The following is a 21,470-nucleotide window of genomic DNA, read 5'->3' on the forward strand; positions in this document are numbered from 1 at the left end:
AGGGGGATTGAGCAGGGGGGCTGTTCGCACACCTAGACGATACGGACGCTCGTCTAAAAATGCTGAAAGATTATCTTCACGTTGCTATCTTTTGTGCAGCTGCTTCCTGAAACGACATGCTGCACGGTGCTTTGCATACTTAAAAGCTCGAAGGGCACGTATTGATTTTTGATTGATTAAAAAACTCTGTCTCTCTCTCTCTCTTTGTCTGCTCCTGACGGAGGGGGTGTGAGCTGCCGCCTTCAACAGCTTTGTGCCGAGGTGCTTCGCATACTTAAAAGCCAAACAGCCCTATTGATTTGTTTGCTTTTCTCTATCTATGTGACATTCTGTGCTCCTGACACGCACTCCTTTGAAGAGGAAGATATGTTTGCATTCTTTTAATTGTGAGATGGAACTGTCATCTCTGTCTTGTCATGGAGCACAGTTTAAACTTTTGAAAAAGAGACAAATGTTTGTTTGCAGTGTTTGAATAACGTTCCTGTCTCTCTACAACCTCCTGTGTTTCTGCGCAAATCTGTGACCCAAGCATGACAATATAAAAATAACCATATAAACATATGGTTTCTACTTCGCGGATTTTCTTATTTCGCGGGTGGCTCTGGAACGCAACCCCCGCGATGGAGGAGGGATTACTGTGTGTATATATATATATATATATATATATATATATATATATATATATATATATGTGTATATGTATATATATATGTATATATATATATGTATATATCTATAATAATAAAAGGCAAAGCCCTCACTGACTGACTCACTCACTGACTGACTGACTGACTGACTCATCACTAATTCTCCAACTTCCCATGTAGGTGGAAGGCTGAAATTTGGCAGGCTCATTCCTTACAGCTTACTTACAAAAGTTAGGCAGGTTTCATTTCGAAATTCAAAGCGTAATGGTCATAACTGGAACATATTTTTTGTCCATACACTGTAATGGAGGAGGCGGAGTCACGTATCGCGTCATCACGCCTCCTACGTAATCACGTGAACTAAAAACAAGGAAGAGATTTACAGCACGAGTCGCACGCGGGAACGAAGGTAAATGATGTTAATTTTTGACTGTTTTTTAATACTGTGTAAGCATACATATTAACACATGTGCAATTAAACGTGTGCATTTACGGGGTGATTTCTCAGGCTTAAAAGCTCACCTTTTATCAAACGCGGGAACAAAGGTAACTGACGTTGTTCACTGTCTTTTAATACTGTGTAACCATACATATTAACACATGTCCAATTAAACGTGTGCATTTACGGGGTGATTTCTCAGGCTTAAAAGCTCGCCTTTTACTAAAAAGGTAAATGCAAAACTATTTTCAATTAGTTTATTGAAACGCTCCCGTTATCAATTGAGAACGGAGCGAGTTAAGCATACAAGCATGTTCATAAGGGAAACAAAGCACGGTGTAAAACGTAACTTTAAATTAAGTTTATAGAAACGCTCCCGCTGCGGATTGCAATAACATATTCGCGAGATAAAAGTTTAATGAGAAGACACGAGGTATAAACGAACCACACGCCGTGGCGCAACATTAGGGGCAACAGTTTCAACCATTCTATGATCTGCTTCTCGCAACTGAAAGACGGCACATGGCGGATGTTAGCCAGCTTGCTGACCACAACGTTAGGGGCTTCAACTATGGCGCTGACGCCACATCTCAGTGCCAACACTTTGCAGACTCTACTTAAAAGACACGCCCTCCTCACTGGACAGTTGAAAAGACCAATGAAACTAACGATGACATCAAGTATTACCCAATCAAAAGTAGGAAAGGAGGCATCTTCATAAAATGCGTGTGGGATGATTTGCATGAGACGCTGCTTTAAAAAAAAAATGATAATAAAAATACGGGATAAATCCCGTCCAGTATTGATTCAAAACGGGACGCGCAATTTCATTCTCAAACGCGGCACGATTCCGTATTTTAAAGGACGGGTGCCAACCCTACAGTGCCAGGTAACCACCCATACAATCAGATTGTGATTCAGACTAGGAATGCAATTAATGTAATTACCCCAATCTACATACAAGGCGAAAGTCTTGCAACATTCAAAGATGATGGTTTGGGATAAGTACACCATACAACATAAAACAGCTTATGAAGCCTTGAACCGAAAAAAGCAAGATCTCAGAGATCGTAAAAAAAAAAAATAGGAGGTAATGTCGTTTTACTCGCTGTAGATTTTAGTCAAACATTACCAGTTATTCCACGAGGGAGACCAGCAGATGAACTCAACGCGTGTTTAAAATCCATGCTTCTCCCACGCTCGGTTATATGTCGCGTGTTCTCCGGTAGGTGCACCAAAAAATGTATACATTTAAGCATGTAATGGGCAAACAAAAAATGAGGTATACCCGAAGGCACTGCAGTAGTACTTAATGTAACTTTACTTCTTAAATGTTAATGTTTTACTGTTTAATAATTTATACGCTTCTTATATGTTCTTCAAATTCTTTTATCAAAATACCAGTGACAGCGCAATGCACGATAACATGGAGTGAATACACCATACGCATCCGCCCACGGCTGCCCTGCTGTGCGCAGATAGGAGTTGATTCTACAATAAAATAAAATAAACATAAAAAGAGTAAAACAATCATCACCCATAAAGCGTGTGTGTGTGTATATATATGTGTGTATATATATATATGTTGATATGTGGATGTGTATATGTATATATATATATATATATATATATATATATGTAGATATGTATATAGGGCGGCACGGTGGCGCAGTGGGTAGCGCTGCTGCCTCGCAGTTGGGACACCTGGGGACCTGGGTTCGATTCCCGGGTCCGCCCTGCGTGGAGTTTGCATGTTCTCCCCGTGTCTGCGTGGGTTTCCTCCGGGCGCTCCGGTTTCCTCCCACAGTCCAAAGACATGCAGGTTAGGTGGATTGGCGATTCTAAATTGGCCCTAGGGTGTGCTTGGTTTGTGGTTGTGTTTGTGTGTGTCCTGCGGTGGGTTGGCACCCTGCCCAGGATTGGTTCCCTGCCTTGTGCCCTGTGTTGGCTGGGATTGGCTCCAGCAGACCCCCGTGACCCTGTGTTCGGATTCAGCGGGTTGGAAAATGGATGGATGGATGGATGGATGGATATGTATATATATGTGTATATGTATATGTATATATATGTTTATATGTGTGTGTGTGTATTTTATATATATAAAACACAGCAACACTCATAACAATGACACCACAATTACATTGACAATCATGTTACGTTATTTTTTAAAATGTTTCCTTTTTTTTTCATAACCTCTTTAACACACTACTTCTCCGCTGCGAAGCGCGGGTATTTTGCTAGTATATGTATATGTATATGTATATGTATATGTGTATGTGTATGTGTATGTGTATGTGTATATATATATATATATATATATATATATATATATATATATATATATATATATATATATATATATATATATATATATATATATATATATATATATATATATATATGTACCCTAAGTTCTTGTCAATAAGCCGCGGCTTATCTAAGGAAAAAAGTTGTGAAAATGAAAAAATAGAATATCGGCTTATACATAAGTCCGGCTTATACATCCATCGCGGGGGTTGCGTTCCAGAGCCACCCGCGAAATAAGAATATCCGCGAAGTAGAAACCATATGTTTATATGGTTATTTTTATATTGTCATGCTTGGGTCACAGATTTGCGCAGAAACACAGGAGGTTGTAGAGAGACAGGAACGTTATTCAAACACTGCAAACAAACATTTGTCTCTTTCAAAAGTTTAAACTGTGCTCCATGACAAGACAGATGACAGTTCAGTCTCACAATTAAAAGAATGCAAACATATCTTCCTCTTCAAAGGAAGAAACAAATCAATATGTCTGTTTGGCTTTTAAGTATGCGAAGCACCGCGGCACAAAGCTGTTGAAGGCGGCAGCTCACACCCCCTCCGTCAGGAGCAGACAAAGAGAGGGAGAGGGATAGTTTGTTTTTCAGTCAAAAATCAATACGTGCCCTTCGAGCTTTTAAGTATGCGAAGCACTGTGCAGCATGTCTTTTCAGGAATCAGCTTTACAAAAGATAGCAACGTGAAGATAATCTTTCAGCATTTTTAGACGAGCGTCTGTATCGTCTAGGTGTGCAAACAGCCCCCCTGCTCAATCCCCATACGTCAGGATCACAGATAGTCAGCGCAAGATTGACAGAAAAGTAAGCAATCTAGCTTCTCAGCCATCTGCCAATAGCGTCCCTTGTATGAAATCAACTGGGCAAACCAACTGAGGAAGCATGTACCAGAAATTAAAAGACCCATTGTCCGCAGAAATCCGCGATATATATTTAAATATGCTTACATATAAAATCACAATTTAAATGACCGCTACGCGCTCGTGTTGACTCGGCGACGCCCAGAGCAGAAAGAACGCGCTCCGGCCGCTCCAACCGCGCCATGCGGGGAGTGAGAGAGACGGCAATATCTCACACTCTCTCCCCCCTTAAAGAAATTAAATGGGCGCGAGTGAGACCACTGACCTCCCTCCCTTCTATTAGTTATAGGTTATAGTATGTTCGGCTTATCCATGAGTCCGGCTTATCTATGATACGATTTTATTTTAAAAATTCGTATGATTTTTGGTCTCCGGCTAATACATGAGTCCGGCTTATAGACAAGAACTTAGGGTATATGTATATATATATATGTATATATATACAGTGGTGTGAAAAACTATTTGCCCCCTTCCTGATTTCTTATTCTTTTGCATGTTTGTCACACAAAATGTTTCTGATCATCAAACACATTTAACCATTAGTCAAATATAACACAAGTAAACACAAAATGCAGTTTTTAAATGATGGTTTTCATTATTTAGGGAGAAAAAAAATCCAAACCTGCATGGCCCTGTGTGAAAAAGTAATTGCCCCCTTGTTAAAAAATAACCTAACTGTGGTGTATCACACCTGAGTTCAATTTCCGTAGCCACCCCCAGGCCTGATTACTGCCACACCTGTTTCAATCAAGAAATCACTTAAATAGGAGCTGCCTGACACAGAGAAGTAGACCAAAAGCACCTCAAAAGCTAGACATCATGCCAAGATCCAAAGAAATTCAGGAACAAATGAGAACAGAAGTAATTGAGATCTATCAGTCTGGTAAAGGTTATAAAGCCATTTCTAAAGCTTTGGGACTCCAGCGAACCACAGTGAGAGCCATTATCCACAAATGGCAAAAACATGGAACAGTGGTGAACCTTCCCAGGAGTGGCCGGGCCGACCAAAATTACCCCAAGAGCGCAGAGACGACTCATCCGAGAGGTCACAAAAGACCCCAGGACAACGTCTAAAGAACTGCAGGCCTCACTTGCCTCAATTAAGGTCAGTGTTCACGACTCCACCATAAGAAAGAGACTGGGCAAAAACGGCCTGCATGGCAGATTTCCAAGACGCAAACCACTGTTAAGCAAAAAGAACATTAGGGCTCGTCTCAATTTTGCTAAGAAACATCTCAATGATTGCCAAGACTTTTGGGAAAATACCTTGTGGACTGATGAGACAAAAGTTGAACTTTTTGGAAGGCAAATGTCCCGTTACATCTGGCGTAAAAGGAACACAGCATTTCAGAAAAAGAACATCATACCAACAGTAAAATATGGTGGTGGTAGTGTGATGGTCTGGGGTTGTTTTGCTGCTTCAGGACCTGGAAGGCTTGCTGTGATAGATGGAACCATGAATTCTACTGTCTACCAAAAAATCATGAAGGAGAATGTCCGGCCATCTGTTCGTCAGCTCAAGCTGAAGCAATCTTGGGTGCTGCAACAGGACAATGACCCAAAACACACCAGCAAATCCACCTCTGAATGGCTGAAGAAAAACAAAATGAAGACTTTGGAGTGGCCTAGTCAAAGTCCTGACCTGAATCCAATTGAGATGCTATGGCATGACCTTAAAAAAGCGGTTCATGCTAGAAAACCCTCAAATAAAGCTGAATTACAACAATTTTGCAAAGATGAGTGGGCCAAAATTCCTCCAGAGCGCTGTAAAAGACTCATTGCAAGTTATCGCAAACGCTTGATTGCAGTTATTGCTGCTAAGGGTGGCCCAACCAGTTATTAGGTTCAGGGGGCAATTACTTTTTCACACAGGGCCATGTAGGTTTGGATTTTTTTTTCTCCCTAAATAATAAAAACCACCATTTACAAACTGCATTTTGTGTTTACTTGTGTTATATTTGACTAATGGTTAAATGTGTTTGATGATCAGAAACATTTTGTGTGACAAACATGCAAAAGAATAAGAAATCAGGAAGGGGGCAAATAGTTTTTCACACCACTGTATATATGTTTGCATAACCTCTTTAACACACTACTTCTCCGCTGTGAAGCGCAGGTATTTTGCTAGTCACATAATATAGCACACAGCCAGATGGTCGCCCAGCAGTTTCTGAAGCAGAGGTGTGTGTTCAGCCAGCACCTGAAGATCTGCTGGACATAGCAGCACTTTCACAGCCTGGAGTTGCGTCGTCGACATGAGGGTCAGCTTTTGCAATATTGTCTGAAACAGAATAAACAGACGGTGGTCTGCAACTCTCCTTTTCATGTCGACTTTGATATCTGACATTTTTTTTTTTTTATTACAGGCACTGTGCGACTTTTTGAACTTAAACTTTCAAGTGTCTCCGCCACACTGTATCACTCCAACACTTTCCTTTTGTTGCTTATACCACTGCTTAAGCCAACAAATAGTATGTTTTTCCGTGACTAACTTGGTATTGAACTGTGATGATTAAGTATTCCCTTAATTTTTTTGAACTGTATGTATAGATGAATGGTATCTGCTCATGGGTTGGGCCTGTAAATATAAAAGAATTTTTGCAAGACACATTCCCAGGAGATGCCAGCGATAATCCCACAATATACTTCAGTCTTTTACTTTTGTTAACATAGCATTAAAAATATGCATTAGCCAAAACACCTTCAGAATATCCAGTGCTTTTAGCATTTGTAGTCAGATTTCTTCCACTGTTACGGCCTGGCTATTTTAAAACTTTTTAATCACCAGACCTACCACTGACCACAGAGCTAGACTCCTCTTTAATAAATACTTCTAGCACTGCATCCTCTGAGGATGACATGTCCACCAGATTTAGCAGTTCCTCAAAGTGCTCTTTCCATCTCTCAGTGATATTCTCAGTTGTGGACAATGTTTCTGTACCTTTGCTGAGAAAAGCCTAGGCAATGTTCTGCTTATTCTGCCCAAGCTATTGGATGATTTGCCTGATCCTCTTAGCAGCCGTCTGAAAAAGCTTATGACCATGTACCCCATGATATCTTATGGAAGATGCTGCAAGAGTATAGTGAGCCAAGGTTAGTGCAATGTGCTGTTTACCACATTAGTGGTATTAAGCTGATGCAGTTTACTGTTGGCATTGGAATATGACATGGGTATATTTTGTCCTATTTCCCATTCAGCTGTTTGCAGAAGATGATGTCCTATTAGCTTTATAAGACTAAACTCTCACATATGAACCATGACAATTTGCAGCTTAATGTGGTGCTGTTGTGATCAGTATCGTAAACTTTAAATCTGAGATCACTGTATTCATCACTGAATAACTTGTTCAATGCAGGTAAAGAGTAAGCAGCTGTTGCAACTGGAAGATTTTAGGCCCTTCAGGGTCTTGCAAACAAGTGAGGGTAGAGGTGATCATGAGCTGGACTAATAAACCAGTGAAACAGCATCAGTTTTACAATTGTTGTACTGTAACCTTTATGTTGAAGTGGAAGATATATCAATTTGTGGAGTTTGGTTATTGGTCAGTCTACATCCTCATCCCTCCCATATGGTTATGAGTTCTTGGTAGAGACTGAAAGAAGGCCCCAGGAGACTCCTACTGAATGTGTGCCAGGCACAGTTCACTGGGAGAAGTTCAAGGGACAAATCCAGGACATACTTGATTTCTTTGTCAGTGTCTTTGTATTTCCAATGAAGAGAAGGAGGAAATCAAGCCACTGCACTGCTGGAATGTTTAACTGTAAAGTGGCATCCTTTTCACTTGCCACTGGAGTTTACTGTTGTTTTTTATTCTGCCCATTTACATCCCTTTGTTAGGTAATTCTAAATAACTGTTACAGAGCTGAAAACCACACATCCTAATGGTTTTATTATTGTGGCTAGACTTTCCAACCATGGGGAGAGAACAAACTAGACCTTGTGTTTACAAACTCTTACAATTCTTGCAGTTATACCCCACCTGCATGTCATTTTTTCTGATCTGTTATGCTACTGCCTGCATACAAAAAACTGCTTAAATGGTCCAAAACAATCCTCAAATAAGTCAGGGTGTGGCCAAAGGAAGCTCATAGGGAAGTTGGTTCTGCTAGGCTACAACACTTCCTATGTAATTGAATCCTGGATTACCTGACAGAGACACCCCAATCAGAAACATATCACATACCATCACACTGAGCACTGATGCCCCCCAGGGCTATGTACTGAGCCCATTTTAGTTCACTCTGATGATTCACGATTGTATGGCTATAGCCCAATACCACCTTTAAGTTTGCAGATGGCACAACAGTGGTAGGTCTTATCAGCAAGAAGAATGAGTCCGCTTACATAATGGAAGATACAATGACTGGTCTACTGGTGAAAATGTAATAATCTGTCTCTTTATGTGGACAAGATGAAAAAGAAGATTGTTGAAAACCCATGCTGTCCACATCCCACTGCACAACGAGGGCTCCTCAGTGGAACTGGTCAAGAACATCAAATTCCTCGGTGTGTACCTGGAAGCTGACCTTAGCCAAGCAAACCTCCATAGGCAGCTGAAGAGGGCAATTCTCTCTCTCTCTCTCTCTCTCTCCCCATTCTCACCGCATTCCACAGGGGCACCATTGAGAGTGTTTGGACCAGCTGCATCACTGTCTGGTTTGGGAACTGCAGTGTCTCTGACTGAAAGGTTCTGCAACAGATAGTGCCCACAGTAGAAAAGATCATTGGGACCTCTGCCCTCCAGTAATTACATCTTTATAAAGTGTTGCATCCGCAAAGCCAATAAAATTGTGAAGGACTGCTCCCGTCATTCCCATGGTGTCTTTGTCCCACTTCCATCTGGCAGAAGGTACTGCAGCATCTGAAACAGTTCTGCTAGGTTCTGCAACTACTTCTATATCTTGGCCGTCCAGACTCTGAACTCTGTGCTGCCCTCCCTGCACTCAGATCAGATCAGCTCCTAGTAGCTTATTTATATGCAGTACATTTGTTACACTTATTGTTTATTTGTTGTTGTTGTTATTTATTTATTACTGTCTGTTTCAAATTACAGTATTACTATATATTTATTTACCTATTTTTATTTATGTATTTATATTTATAGTATAGTATTGTTCTTTACCTGTTGTGCACTTGTGTTTATGTATATGTCACACCACGGTCCTGGGAACATTATTTTGTGCCATGCTGCAATACTGTGTAATGGATGGAATGACAAAAAACCTACTTAACTTTACTAGATTCAAAGTTTTTGTATAGGGAAGCTTAGTCACCGTGTTGCTACTCTGACGTTAATGAGGAAACCAGGAATAAAAATAATGATTATGACTTTTGCAGACTTCCTTATATCTTGGGAAGAGAATACTAACTCAGGCAGGAGTTTAAATAGCTTTGTAACCTCTTGTCTGTAAGCTTGATAGACTAAACTCTTCCTGCCAATTTTGTGGGTTATCAGATGGTGGAAGACAAATTAATATCTTAATTAAAATCAACTTTCTTTAAATACTTAACCTATGTAAACACATGAAAAATGTAATGCAAATCATATTTCACTCTATATACAGGTAACAATGTAAACACAAAAAAATTCAGCAACTTTAGGATCAAATTTAGGTGGTATATGTCAAGAATCAAGTGATGGGAGCTTGCAAATCAATAGAGTTTACAAGACATCTGGATGCTTCACTAATTTTAAATATATATAATATTTTTGTTTCAAAGATACTATTGTTAAATGAAAACAACTATTTTGATTGATCCATAGAGACGGAACAATTTAGAGAAGATTACTCACCCAGCAACATCTCAAAACCACTGATCCCAGTTCCTCTGCTTGCTGCTAAACCCTTTCATCAGGATCCATCATATGGAGTGAATAGTAAGAAGCAAGAAATAGCAAAGAAAGAAAACAAAGAGAATGTCTACCAGAAATCTGACTTGGACAGCACCACTCACAACAGTGTTTTAGTGGAACTAAAGGAGAGGTTTCCTGGGGTACATTTAGATCACCAGAAGACAAGTAACAAGGGTAAGAAGTTTACTGGAATCAATAAAAAAGTGAGCAGGAAGTTATCACTCCTCACCTGTGAAAGTCTTGCAAGTTTTATAGGTGGAAAGCGTTCGCCAACAGATGATGTTATTTTGACTTCACCGTCTCGGAACAAGAAAACAAAATCTCCTGTAGGGTTTATGAAAGATGGTCTTTTCTTGGATTCTGGAAAGGATGAATGCAGTAACACCAAGACCATGACCCACTTGTCCATTAGAGAAGACAATACAAGAAATGATATCTTTATGGCATCACCTGTTCAAAAAAAGAAAGACCGTCATCAGTGTGTTGAGGCAGAAGATCTAACATGCCAGCCACACCAAATATTACATTTGGAGGAAGAACTGAAAGACAGTCAATGCTCAAACAGCAGTGTTGTAGAAATATCCGAGTTAAGCTTGAGTTCTAAATGGATAAAGGAAAAAAAAAACCTACCTAAGACAGAGAGAGTAATTGTTGGTACCATCAATGACTGCTGTCCAAGTGAAGGAAATGGAGATGATGATGACGACGATTTATCTCCAAACTTTGTAATCCGGAGGCAACCTGGCAAGAAGAGGCCTCTTCAGCAGTATTGGCAGAATCGAAGTGTGGTCCAGGACAGTGGTGTTCTAGATCATCTGGACAAACAAAAACTTCTACTACAGGAGGTAAGCAAAGTTCTTTAGGTATAGGTGTGACTATAAAACACTTAACACCAGTTACAGAAATCTCAATACTACCATTAAGTCTCTATTTGAAAAAGTCTCGTCTCAGGATTTCCTTTTATAAGAGAGAATTTCCCATGAGATTTTTTCAAGTCCCGCCCATCTCAACAACATTCAACCACGCACACGGCCCTCTCATTTGTGTGAATGCTTTTGACAGACACAGTTCCTGCTCTCTTAGCGCTTATAAATTTTTACGTTTTCCTCACTTTAAGTTCCCAATTAAAGAAGACTTATGTCCAAATCTTATTGAAGAATTTCATCCCAAAGGGTTACCAACAGAAGAAATGAGTACATGAGCAATCCTACCACCAAGAAATGATGAAGTCAAACAAATTAACTTGAAAATTGTTGATCAGTTACATGGCAAATTAGTTAAATGCGTATCAATAGACTATGCTGAAACCGTTGGTGGTGATCATGTGGAACATCAACTTACAATATCCCGAAAAAAAACTGTTAACACCGTAGGGTCTTGCAATGCCCGAATTACTATTGAAAGAAAGATGTATCCAAGAAAGGTAATGTAGTACATCTCCCGTGGATAACATTAGACGCCATTCGCATTAAAACATTTCCTGTTAGAATAGCTTTTGCAAAGACAATTAAGAAATCGCAGAGACAAACATTTGAAAAAGTTGGTTTATTTATTAGAAGGAAAGAAACAAAATTCACTCACAGGGAGTTATATGTTGCGTTGTCACGATGCAAGTCCGAACACAGAATCAAAATTCGATGTGATATTGATGAAACTTTAATTCAAATAATTGTTTTTACTGAAGTTCAACAGGAAAAGTGTAAGTTTAAAAAGTATTTGCATGTTAATTTCAAATCCAAACAGAACAATATCGTGAAACACTACGAATAACTCTATCGCAACATGAAACATAATTTACTTTTCAAATTCTTACATTTTACTATTTTTTAATATGGTTAATTACTTGCTGTAATGTAAAATAGTTCTATTATGCATATGTAACAATTTCCATGAAAATAACAATGTTTAAATTTTACATCCACATCCCCATATGCGCGTAGTGCCGACCCGGGGGTTGGCGAGCAGGGGGCAAAGCCCCCTAATACTTAAAATTATAAACACGACAATGAAGACTTGGATGTGTTGGTTAGTTTGCACAAAAAATTTAATTGGATTAAACAATTTCTGAGCATTAAAATCCCTGCCATTAAACTCCAAAACTCTATTGTTTAAGAAGTAAGTAGCCTGGGTACATCATATAACTCTGTGCCACATGACATTGCTATGCAATGCACAACAAAATTGAAAAATCCATACCCTTGACAAAAAAAAAACACTGACATTTCTGATGTCTCTGCCAGGAAAATGTGTCTGGTGAAATAATGTTCTATAGTGACGTGACGTGATTGGTACCTTTTATATAACAATTTAGAGTGATCCCTCCTTGATCGCGGGTGTTGCGTTCCAGAACCCCCAGCAAAAGGTGAAAATCCGCAAAGTAAAAACCATACGTTTATATGGTTATTTGTATATATTTTAAGCCCTTATAAACTCTCCCACACTCTTATAAACATTTCCGCAAAGTTATACAGCATAAGCCCTTTGTATTCTTAGATATTAGTTAAGAGTTGCTAAAAATTATGTATGTGAAACACAGTTTATATACAGTAAAACCTAAATGTTATTTTAAAGATATAGAGTGTCTCCGATATCACATATGTTACAGCCATTATGATAGACAGGCCACCAGCAATAAATTCATACAATGCAAGAAAAATTGTGTACAGTGACACTAAAAGTACATACATGTACTAAGTACTGTACGTAGAAAATTAATTATGGTTACTCACCAACAATGACTTGTCTGATAACGATGAGTTTAATTTTACTGCACAACAAAGGAGAGCGTTACAGCTCTTCTAAAGCCTCTTCAGGCCACTGTGTAGCACCACTGTTCTTCTTCCGGCAGTCTTCAATCCAAATCCCTAAAGCAGATTCCATCTGGACTGCTGCCTTATTATGTCTACTTACAACTCGTTTCGCTCCCTGGTTAAAGGACACTGCGGCCGTAGATCTTATATTCTTTTCCTCCATTTTAAATAAAAAGAACCGTGGACTCATTGATGCTGTAATGGCGTCCTACAGTGGCATAGCTGTTCCCTTCCTTCAACATATCCAAAACTTTTACCTTTTCGGCGGTTGTTAACATCTTCCGTTGGCTTTGGGCACGGCCCCTGAAGCAGTAGCAAGAGCAGATCATTTTGGAGACATAACGAAGGGCTTAGCAATGCACAAAAGTGAACTATTTACACAGTGAAACACGTTGATGCTGAATGAGCGAGACGAGATTTCCTGGTTAACGCAAAGCGGAATCGAATTCTGCAATCCGTTGCTGAGCCAATCAGCACCCAGGAACTTAACTGCGTGCTCTGATTGGGTAGCTTCTCAGCCATCCGCCAATAGCGTCTGTTATATGAAATCAACTGGGAAAACCAAATGAGGAAGCACGTACCCGAAATAAAAAGACCCATTGTCCGCAAAAATCCGCAAACCAGTGAAAAATCCGCGTTATATATTTAGATATGCTTACATATAAAATCCGCAATAGAGTGAAGCTGTGAAAGTCGAAGCGTGATATAGTGAGGGATTACTGTACATGTAGTTCAACATGCACTTTTTAAATAGACTAAATTTTCTGAAAACCTTATCTGTGAAAGATGTAAATCACTCTCCATTTATACAGCAATAACAGTAGTGACGGAAATATTATTATATAGGGATTTGTATTGGCTTCAGCAAATTTTATGACTGTGAATCATAAAAGTTAATATACATTCTCTTTATATTATTGGTAAATTTAAACAGCAGTTCTTTTCAACAAGTATGAAATTTAAAGTAGACCATTTGAGATCACAAAATCATTGACATGAAATTTGATATGGAGACGCTCATACAAATAAGACATTATTACAAATAATCAATGTGACAACAGTAAATCGCCATTCCTCAGTAGCTCCCAACCAGTGTAACAAAATTTACTTGGATATCCATCAAATATTCATTTCGAGATATTAAGCTGTGAGATGCATGAACTTATGAAAGAATTACTATGAAGTCTAGTATGAGTGGATCAGATGAGAATGCTTCTGCAAGCCTTTTCAGAATTCTACATTATTCAAGGACTTTATTCTGATAGGCCCAGGGAATTGAACAGACTGTGTGTGGACCTAGTTTAGGTCTTGAGAATGTTCAAAGGTATCGTATATGGTTGGTTCAACAGATTTCTTTGTGATAAATAGCAAAGCATGTACTTAAGGAATCTTGTAGAAATTAAGGGAAAGTGTATGTAAGACTGAAGCCAAGAAGCACTTTGTCATAAAAAAAGTTGAGAAACTCTGAAACAAACTGTCATGTCATATAGTTGAAGTGGAAACTTTGACAACTTTTTAAAAGTATCTGGATCAGATATTGGGATAATGTAACTAGACTGAATGGTCTCTCATTTGTCATATTTTTTTATGTCATTATGTTTGTTTCACATTTGTTCCTAACCAAGGCTTTGTTCTCTGCTTCAGAGCATGTATGAAGTAGTAACCTCTGAGCAGTCATACCTTGACAGCCTTACAGTGGCTGTGGATCACTTCATGCATTCGCCAGACCTTGACACTGCCCTTGGGCCCAGGGACAGAAAATCACTTTTCTCCAGTATCGGCAAGATCAAGGAAATCAGCTCTTTGTAAGCAATGCAATAAGTATTCTGTTGTTCATTTTCCAAGCCAATCTAAATAGGTTCATAATGTAATTTGTTTTCCAAAGAAGTCATGTGGCTGCTGGGCTTTAATGAATAGAGCAGTTTAAAGGTTTTTGCATCCTCAAAGTGTGCTTTGCCAAATGCTAAAATTAGGTTGTTTGTATAACATTGGACGTTGTGCCATTGTAGTTGTATAACCAATATAGAACTATGTATTTGCATGTTCATAGTGATATGGTTTCCTACCACAGTACAAAGAGAATATGTTAAAATAGTGAATGCAAATTTTCTTGTTGTGAATGTGGGTTTATTTTATATGTGTAGCTATGCTTCGTTCGGGTTAATTTTGAGGTCCCTATGGCAGTGACTACATGGATGTTTAATGTACCAAAAAGCTATACTTTGCATAAATTATATTCCATCATAGGGAAAAAGTAATGAATATGCTGCCTATGTATCCTTTAAGCTAATGCAAAAAAACTATGAAGTATTCCAGTAATAATGTAGGTTTCTTGGAATCTGGTTTTGTGAAGCTACAAGTAAAATACCAATAAACCACACACATTCTAAGGATAATTAATAATCATTCTCCATAGTCCAAAAACAACCAATTTAGCACTTATATATATTCATGAAATTTTGTAGATCAACATGTTAAGTTTATTAAATCATAATATAACAAGTATACAGTACATGTTCCATACAGTACATATGTAAAGAACAGTGTTATGACTCGGCACCTGTATGTACAGCAAAATTTAGAACATTTACATATTTACATTATAGGGAGCCTACATGCCACAATGTGATAGAGAAGATTGATTTTTAACATTTTCTTAAATGTGTGATGTAGATTAAGTGCTGAAGTTATTTTGTAGAATGATTATTATTTTTGGCACAGCACATCTACAGTATGATGTACTCCACCATTTGCTAGCTTTTGTTGTAGAGATATACTGCCTTTTAGCTGACTCAGGTAATTAGAACTTGGTTGTTGATAGACTGTGTCTGTAGATGTGATAGGTCTTCCATGGGTAACTTCCTCCACATTCTAAATTTCTGTTTACTGAAACTACAATCGAAGTTGAAATAGGCTTCCAAAACTGAAAATTTTGTTCATTTATTCGTTTTTTTTCTCCTTATTGATTAGTTGCTTCTTTTTCACAGACATTCACACAATATGACTCAGGCATGGCTTATAGCTTGTTAGGCGTACATCACAGAAAGCCGTATAGTAGCATGGCCACCACCTGTACAGTATTGCAGAATGTTGTTCTATAAAGAAAAGTGACATATAATATAAATTGTGTTGGTCAATTCAAGATATATACAAATTACTTTTGTATTAAAAAATATATATAAATACTAATTGTCCCAGTCTATGATACATCTGTGACGGTCTGTAATATGAAGGACAGCCCTTCCCAGTGTGAAATTCTATAAAGTGATACATGATGCTATTGGCTCTGTCCAAAAATGCAGGTCTAGTTGTATTTCTGTTCAGAGATGGAATCGTATGAAACCACAGTATTCAATTTTGATATTTTCTCCTGCCCCCCACTACCTCAATATTTATAGAGAAATCCAAAAGTCTTTATCAGTAATCTCTATTACTTTGAATTTATTCTTAATGTCACCCTAATACATTATACTAATATACTAGTACAATTAAATAACTATTAATATATTTCTAATGAATGTCTTCAAAATATATTTTTCAGATAAATTATTTCTATGATGATCTACAGTATATGTACTGTATTTAATTTCTACAATATCAGACAAATATTTATGTTTCAGTCATTGTGAAGTCTCAGACCCAGTCTGAACCTACAGTTTTTTTTTTCTCAGTATGGCTAAAAAGCAAATCAGTATTCTTAAAGTTGTTTTCTTTATGCTGATTCCATCTTTAGGTTTCTGGAGGACCTAAAGGAAAAACTGGAAGGAAATTTGTTCTGTGACATCTGTGATGTCATTTTGCATCATGCTAGGAATAACTTTTCTGCCTATGTTGACTATATTCGGAATATGCTCTACCAAGAGCAGACACTGCATAACCTAAGGTAATTGATAATGAGAAATCTAAACTTGCAGTATAGGTTTTGTTTTAAGTCACAAATTGACAAATGATACTATGCTGCTATAAACTGACACTATGAATAAATATTATGAAGATCTTCAACTTTCTTTACAATATGTACATGTTACACAATTACTGAGTTATGTACACATAGACCAAATTAAATTGAATTAAAAGCATAACTGTAAAGGGTGTTCTTATCTAAATAAGATTTACTTAAAGAACAAGTTTAAAAAATGAATGAATGAATTAGTGAAAAAGGTAAGGTTACTATAGTGATGCAGATATTAAAATTACTAAAGTTTTTTTATTCCTCTGGTAAAGTATATATGTGCAGCATTGCACGTGACAGCTATGGAACATTATTACACCTGGAACATAAAATGTAAAATTCCTTGTACAGTATCTCACAAAAGTGAGTACACCCCTCACATTTTTGTAAATATTTTATTATATGTTTTCATGGGACAACACTGAAGATATGACACTTTGATACAATGTAAAGTAGTCAGTGTACAGCTTGTATTACTGTGTAAATTTGCTGTCCCCTCAAAATAACTCAACACACAGTCATTAATGTCTAAACCGCTGGCAACAAAAGTAAGTACACCCCTAAGTGAAAAATGTCAACATCGTGCCCTATCAGCCATTTTCCCTCCCCGGTGTCATGTGACTCATTAGTGTTACAAGGTCTCAGGTGTGAATGAGGAGCAGGTGTGTTAAATTTGGTGTTATCACTCTCACACTCTCTCATACTGGTCACTGGAAGCTCAACATGGCACCTCATGGCAAAGAGCTCTCTGAGGATCTAAAAAAAAAAAAAATTGTTGCTCTACATAAAGATGGCCTAGGCTATAAGAAGATTGCCAACACCCTGAAACTGAGCTGCAGTACGGTGGCCAAGACCATAGAGCAGTTTAACAGGACAAGTTTCACTCAGAACAGGCCTCACCATGGTCGACAAAAGAAGCTGAGTGCACGTGCTCCGCGTCATATCCAGAGGTTGTCTTTTGAAAATAGACGTATGAGTGCTGCCAGCATTGCTGCAGAGGTTGAAGGGGTGGGGGGGGTCAGCCTGTCGGTGCTTAGACCAAATGCCACACACTGCATCAAATTGGTCTGTATGGCTGTCGTCCCAGAAGGAAGCCTCTTCTAAAGATGATGGACAAGAAAGCCTGCAAACAGTTTGCTGAAGACAAGCAGACTAAGGACGTGGATTACTGGAACCATGTCCTGTGGTCTGATGAGACCAAGATAAACTTATGTGGTTCAGATGGTGTCAAGCGTGTATGGAGGCAACCAGGTGAGGAGTAAAAAGACAAGGGTGTCTTGCCTACAGTCAAGCATGGTGGTGGGAGAGTCATAGTTTGGGGCTGCATGAGTGCTGCTGGCACTGGGGAGCTACAGTTCATTGAGGGAACCATGAATACCAACATGTAGTGTGACATACTGAAGCAGAGCATGATCCCCTCCCTTTGGAAACTGGACCACAGGGCAGTATTCCAACATGATAACGACCCCAAACACACCTCCAAGACAACCACTGCCTTGCTAAAGAAGCTGAAGGTAAAGGTGCTGGACTGGCCAAGCATGTCTCCAGACCTAAACCCTATTGAGCATCTGTGGGGCATCCTCAAACGGAAGGTGTAGGAGCGTAAGGTCTCTAACATCCACCAGCTCCGTGATGTCGTCATGGAGGAGTGGAAGAGGATTCCAGTGGCAACCTGTGAAGCTCTAAAATAATGGTGGCCACACAAAATATTGACACTTTGGGCACAATTTGGACATTTTTCACTTAGGGGTGTACTCACTTTTGTTGCCAGCGGTTTAGACATTAATGGCTGTGTGTTGTTATTTTGAGGGGACAGCAAATTACTCAGTTATACAAGCTGTACACTGACTACTTTACATTGTATCAAAGTGTCATATCTTCAGTGTTGTCCCATGAAAAGATATAATAAAATATTTACAAAAATGTGAGGGGTGTACTCACTTTTGTGAGATACTGTATCTGTGAATTTGAATATATTTTTATACAGTGTGTATATATACTGTAAATATGTGTATAGTATATATACTATAGGTATTGTATACACTGTATACAATATTTTTCTTTTACTTCACATACCTTTAGCATGCTTACATTGGGAAGTAACATGGTCAGAATTAAATCAAATTAAACCAAATAGATTTTGTTGGATAATAGTTTATTATGTGAACATTAGGTGTCCAATAGAAGACTTTAACTTTTAAATTTCTAAGACAAATAAGCAAAGATTACAAGAAGAAATGTCCATAAATAAATGTGTTTTATCATGCAGTAAGTTCAACTTTAACCATTGTATCAGTCATTACAAATATGTAGTGGTCAAAGTATTCCATCTCATAGGATTACATATTGTTAATATAACAAAAGAAAATGCATTTCAATATATTTATTGACTGTTTTTTTTCTTCTTTTTGGACATCAGTAAAGAGAATCCTCAGTTTGTGGAGATACTCTCTCACCTCCAGCAGGACCCAAAGTGTAATCGTCTGCCACTAAAGTCGTTTTTGGTTTTACCATTCCAAAGAATCACCCGTATAAAAATACTGGTGGAGGTATGCCTACTTCAGAAGTAAATCTATAATCTAACCTTGGGTAATAACTAAATGCTGTTTTGTTGGTTTCAGCCAGCTAGAAGACAATGCATGATGAGAGGGTTTTCTGTGTGAAAGATGAATCCCACAAGACTCCGGAGTTTTTAGTTTATCAAAGATCAACATTTGCCCAAATTCCCAGAGTGTCAATAAGATATGTAATACATATTGGTCCAAATCGAAATTTAGCCTGAGGGTGGTGGATCTATATTGAAGTCATGGATATACAGAAGTCAAAGGAAAGAGTTGCCCCTTTTTTAACTTGATAAGCAATATAAATATCATTAACAAATACTACAAATTAAGAATTTTGTACAATACTGTTGATAAAGGAGACATGCTCTCTTGGAGCCTTAACATATATTAGATATCCACATCCCCTTCTCATTTAAAAAGCACTTTTTTTGCTAAAAATGTTAATCTTTATAGCACGTGAGCTACCAACTCACAGTGCTGTTTGTGGCTTTTGTGATTACTGCAGTAAGCAGTGTCATGATTTTGTTTTTTGTTTATACCTTGCCAAATATTTGCCATGCATTGTTTTTTACTTTGGACATAACTTATTTTAAATTCTGAAATCATTTTATCTTAATGAAGTTTTGCAGCTCTGTTTAGCATGTTTTGGACTGTAGTGCTGCCCCTGGCTAAACTAGGGCCCTAAGTAGAATCTTCTTCTTGGGGCCCCAACGCCCCCCCCTGAATCCACTACATTAGTATATCCTATAGCTTTAATTTGAAAAACAAACTAGGGGGCTTTGCACCCTGCTTGCTTCGCTTGTCAACCAATCAACACCACCCTCGCGGATACGACTCTTCACTGGGAAGAAACACTACTTTTCCCTAATGGCAACAAGAATTAGACGATCTACGAGTCTCCGACTTAAAGTTTAAATCCAAACAATATATTCAATCTCTTTTTGCTGTTCCGTTATTTCACTGAGTAATAATTTCTGTTTGTTTGCGCTAATGTGATCGTTACTATCATTTCTTTGAGAGTTTTGAATTTTATTACTTCATTATCTCTAACCTGCTCTGCATGTGTATCGTGCCAACTTTTTTGAATTCTTTACGATGTTCTACATTGTCATCTACTCTTTGTGTTTTATTTCCGGCCCCGGGCATGGTTAAATCTCTTGTCACAAAGTCTCGTCTCACGGGACGTGTGACAGTATCTGTCCAAAAAAGTCACGTCTTGTCCCAGGCTAAAAAGTCTTGGCTCATTCCAGGATTTTTTTTTATTATAATAGAGAGATATATCTATATACTGTATATAATTCACTAAGCAGCCGACCATGGCACGCAAGACAGAGACCATGGGATACGCACGACAGAGCCCCGCCTGCCAACTCTAACCCTCCTCCCGCGTCATGGGATACACACGACCGTGTCCACCCTCGCAAACTGTTTTACACGCTGCATACAGCGATTCCCATCTGTGACAAACATGCTTCTTCAACTGCGTCCACCCTCGCAAACTGTTTTACATGCTGCATACAGCGATTCCCATCTGCGACAAACATGCTTCTTCTTAGATGGTCCTGCAGGAACAGGGAAAACCTTTGTCTACAAATACCTGATTGATTACCCTACTAAGAGCATAGTGTTTTTGTTGGCTTGCCCACTGTTGTGTCTTACACATTCTACCTTATATAAAATTGAGAAATGCTGTATCATAACCGCTTTCCATGTTTTTCTTTTTATTCTTGTATATCTAAGAAAACATATCAATGCGCATACTCACACATAATGGTTAACAGTATACATACACCACAAAAAAGTAGATCCACTAACACAATATACATAACTCCTCCCACGCAGCACTGAAGCTATATCAAAAAAAATATATATTCTCACAAATATTTTTAACTATAACAGCATATAAAATTTAACATTCAAATCTTTTAGGAGGTTTCCTAACTCTGTCAGGGTAACGTCTAGTGCATGTTGAGTTAGAACTACCAACTGAGTCCTGACTCTCAGGTTGTGGTGTTTCCTGGTTGT

General features: G+C 38.3%; 1 protein-coding gene across 3 annotated transcripts in view; it reads left to right on the forward strand.

The window, feature by feature from the left end:
- The window catches only part of LOC114646568 (uncharacterized), a 116,245-nt gene that overhangs the window by 47,041 nt on the left and 47,734 nt on the right, over positions 1 to 21,470 (forward strand). For all 3 annotated transcript variants that reach the window (XM_051922725.1, XM_028794822.2, XM_051922726.1), the window contains 4 exons: positions 10,030 to 10,964; positions 14,574 to 14,734; positions 16,663 to 16,812; positions 19,301 to 19,430. In XM_051922725.1, the coding sequence (XP_051778685.1) occupies positions 10,030 to 10,964; positions 14,574 to 14,734; positions 16,663 to 16,812; positions 19,301 to 19,430 (1,376 nt within the window). The remainder of the gene's footprint in view (positions 1 to 10,029; positions 10,965 to 14,573; positions 14,735 to 16,662; positions 16,813 to 19,300; positions 19,431 to 21,470) is intronic.

The sequence above is a fragment of the Erpetoichthys calabaricus genome, chromosome 2 (assembly GCF_900747795.2).
Source record: "Erpetoichthys calabaricus chromosome 2, fErpCal1.3, whole genome shotgun sequence".
In the NCBI taxonomy this organism is placed as follows: Eukaryota; Metazoa; Chordata; class Cladistia; order Polypteriformes; family Polypteridae; genus Erpetoichthys; species Erpetoichthys calabaricus.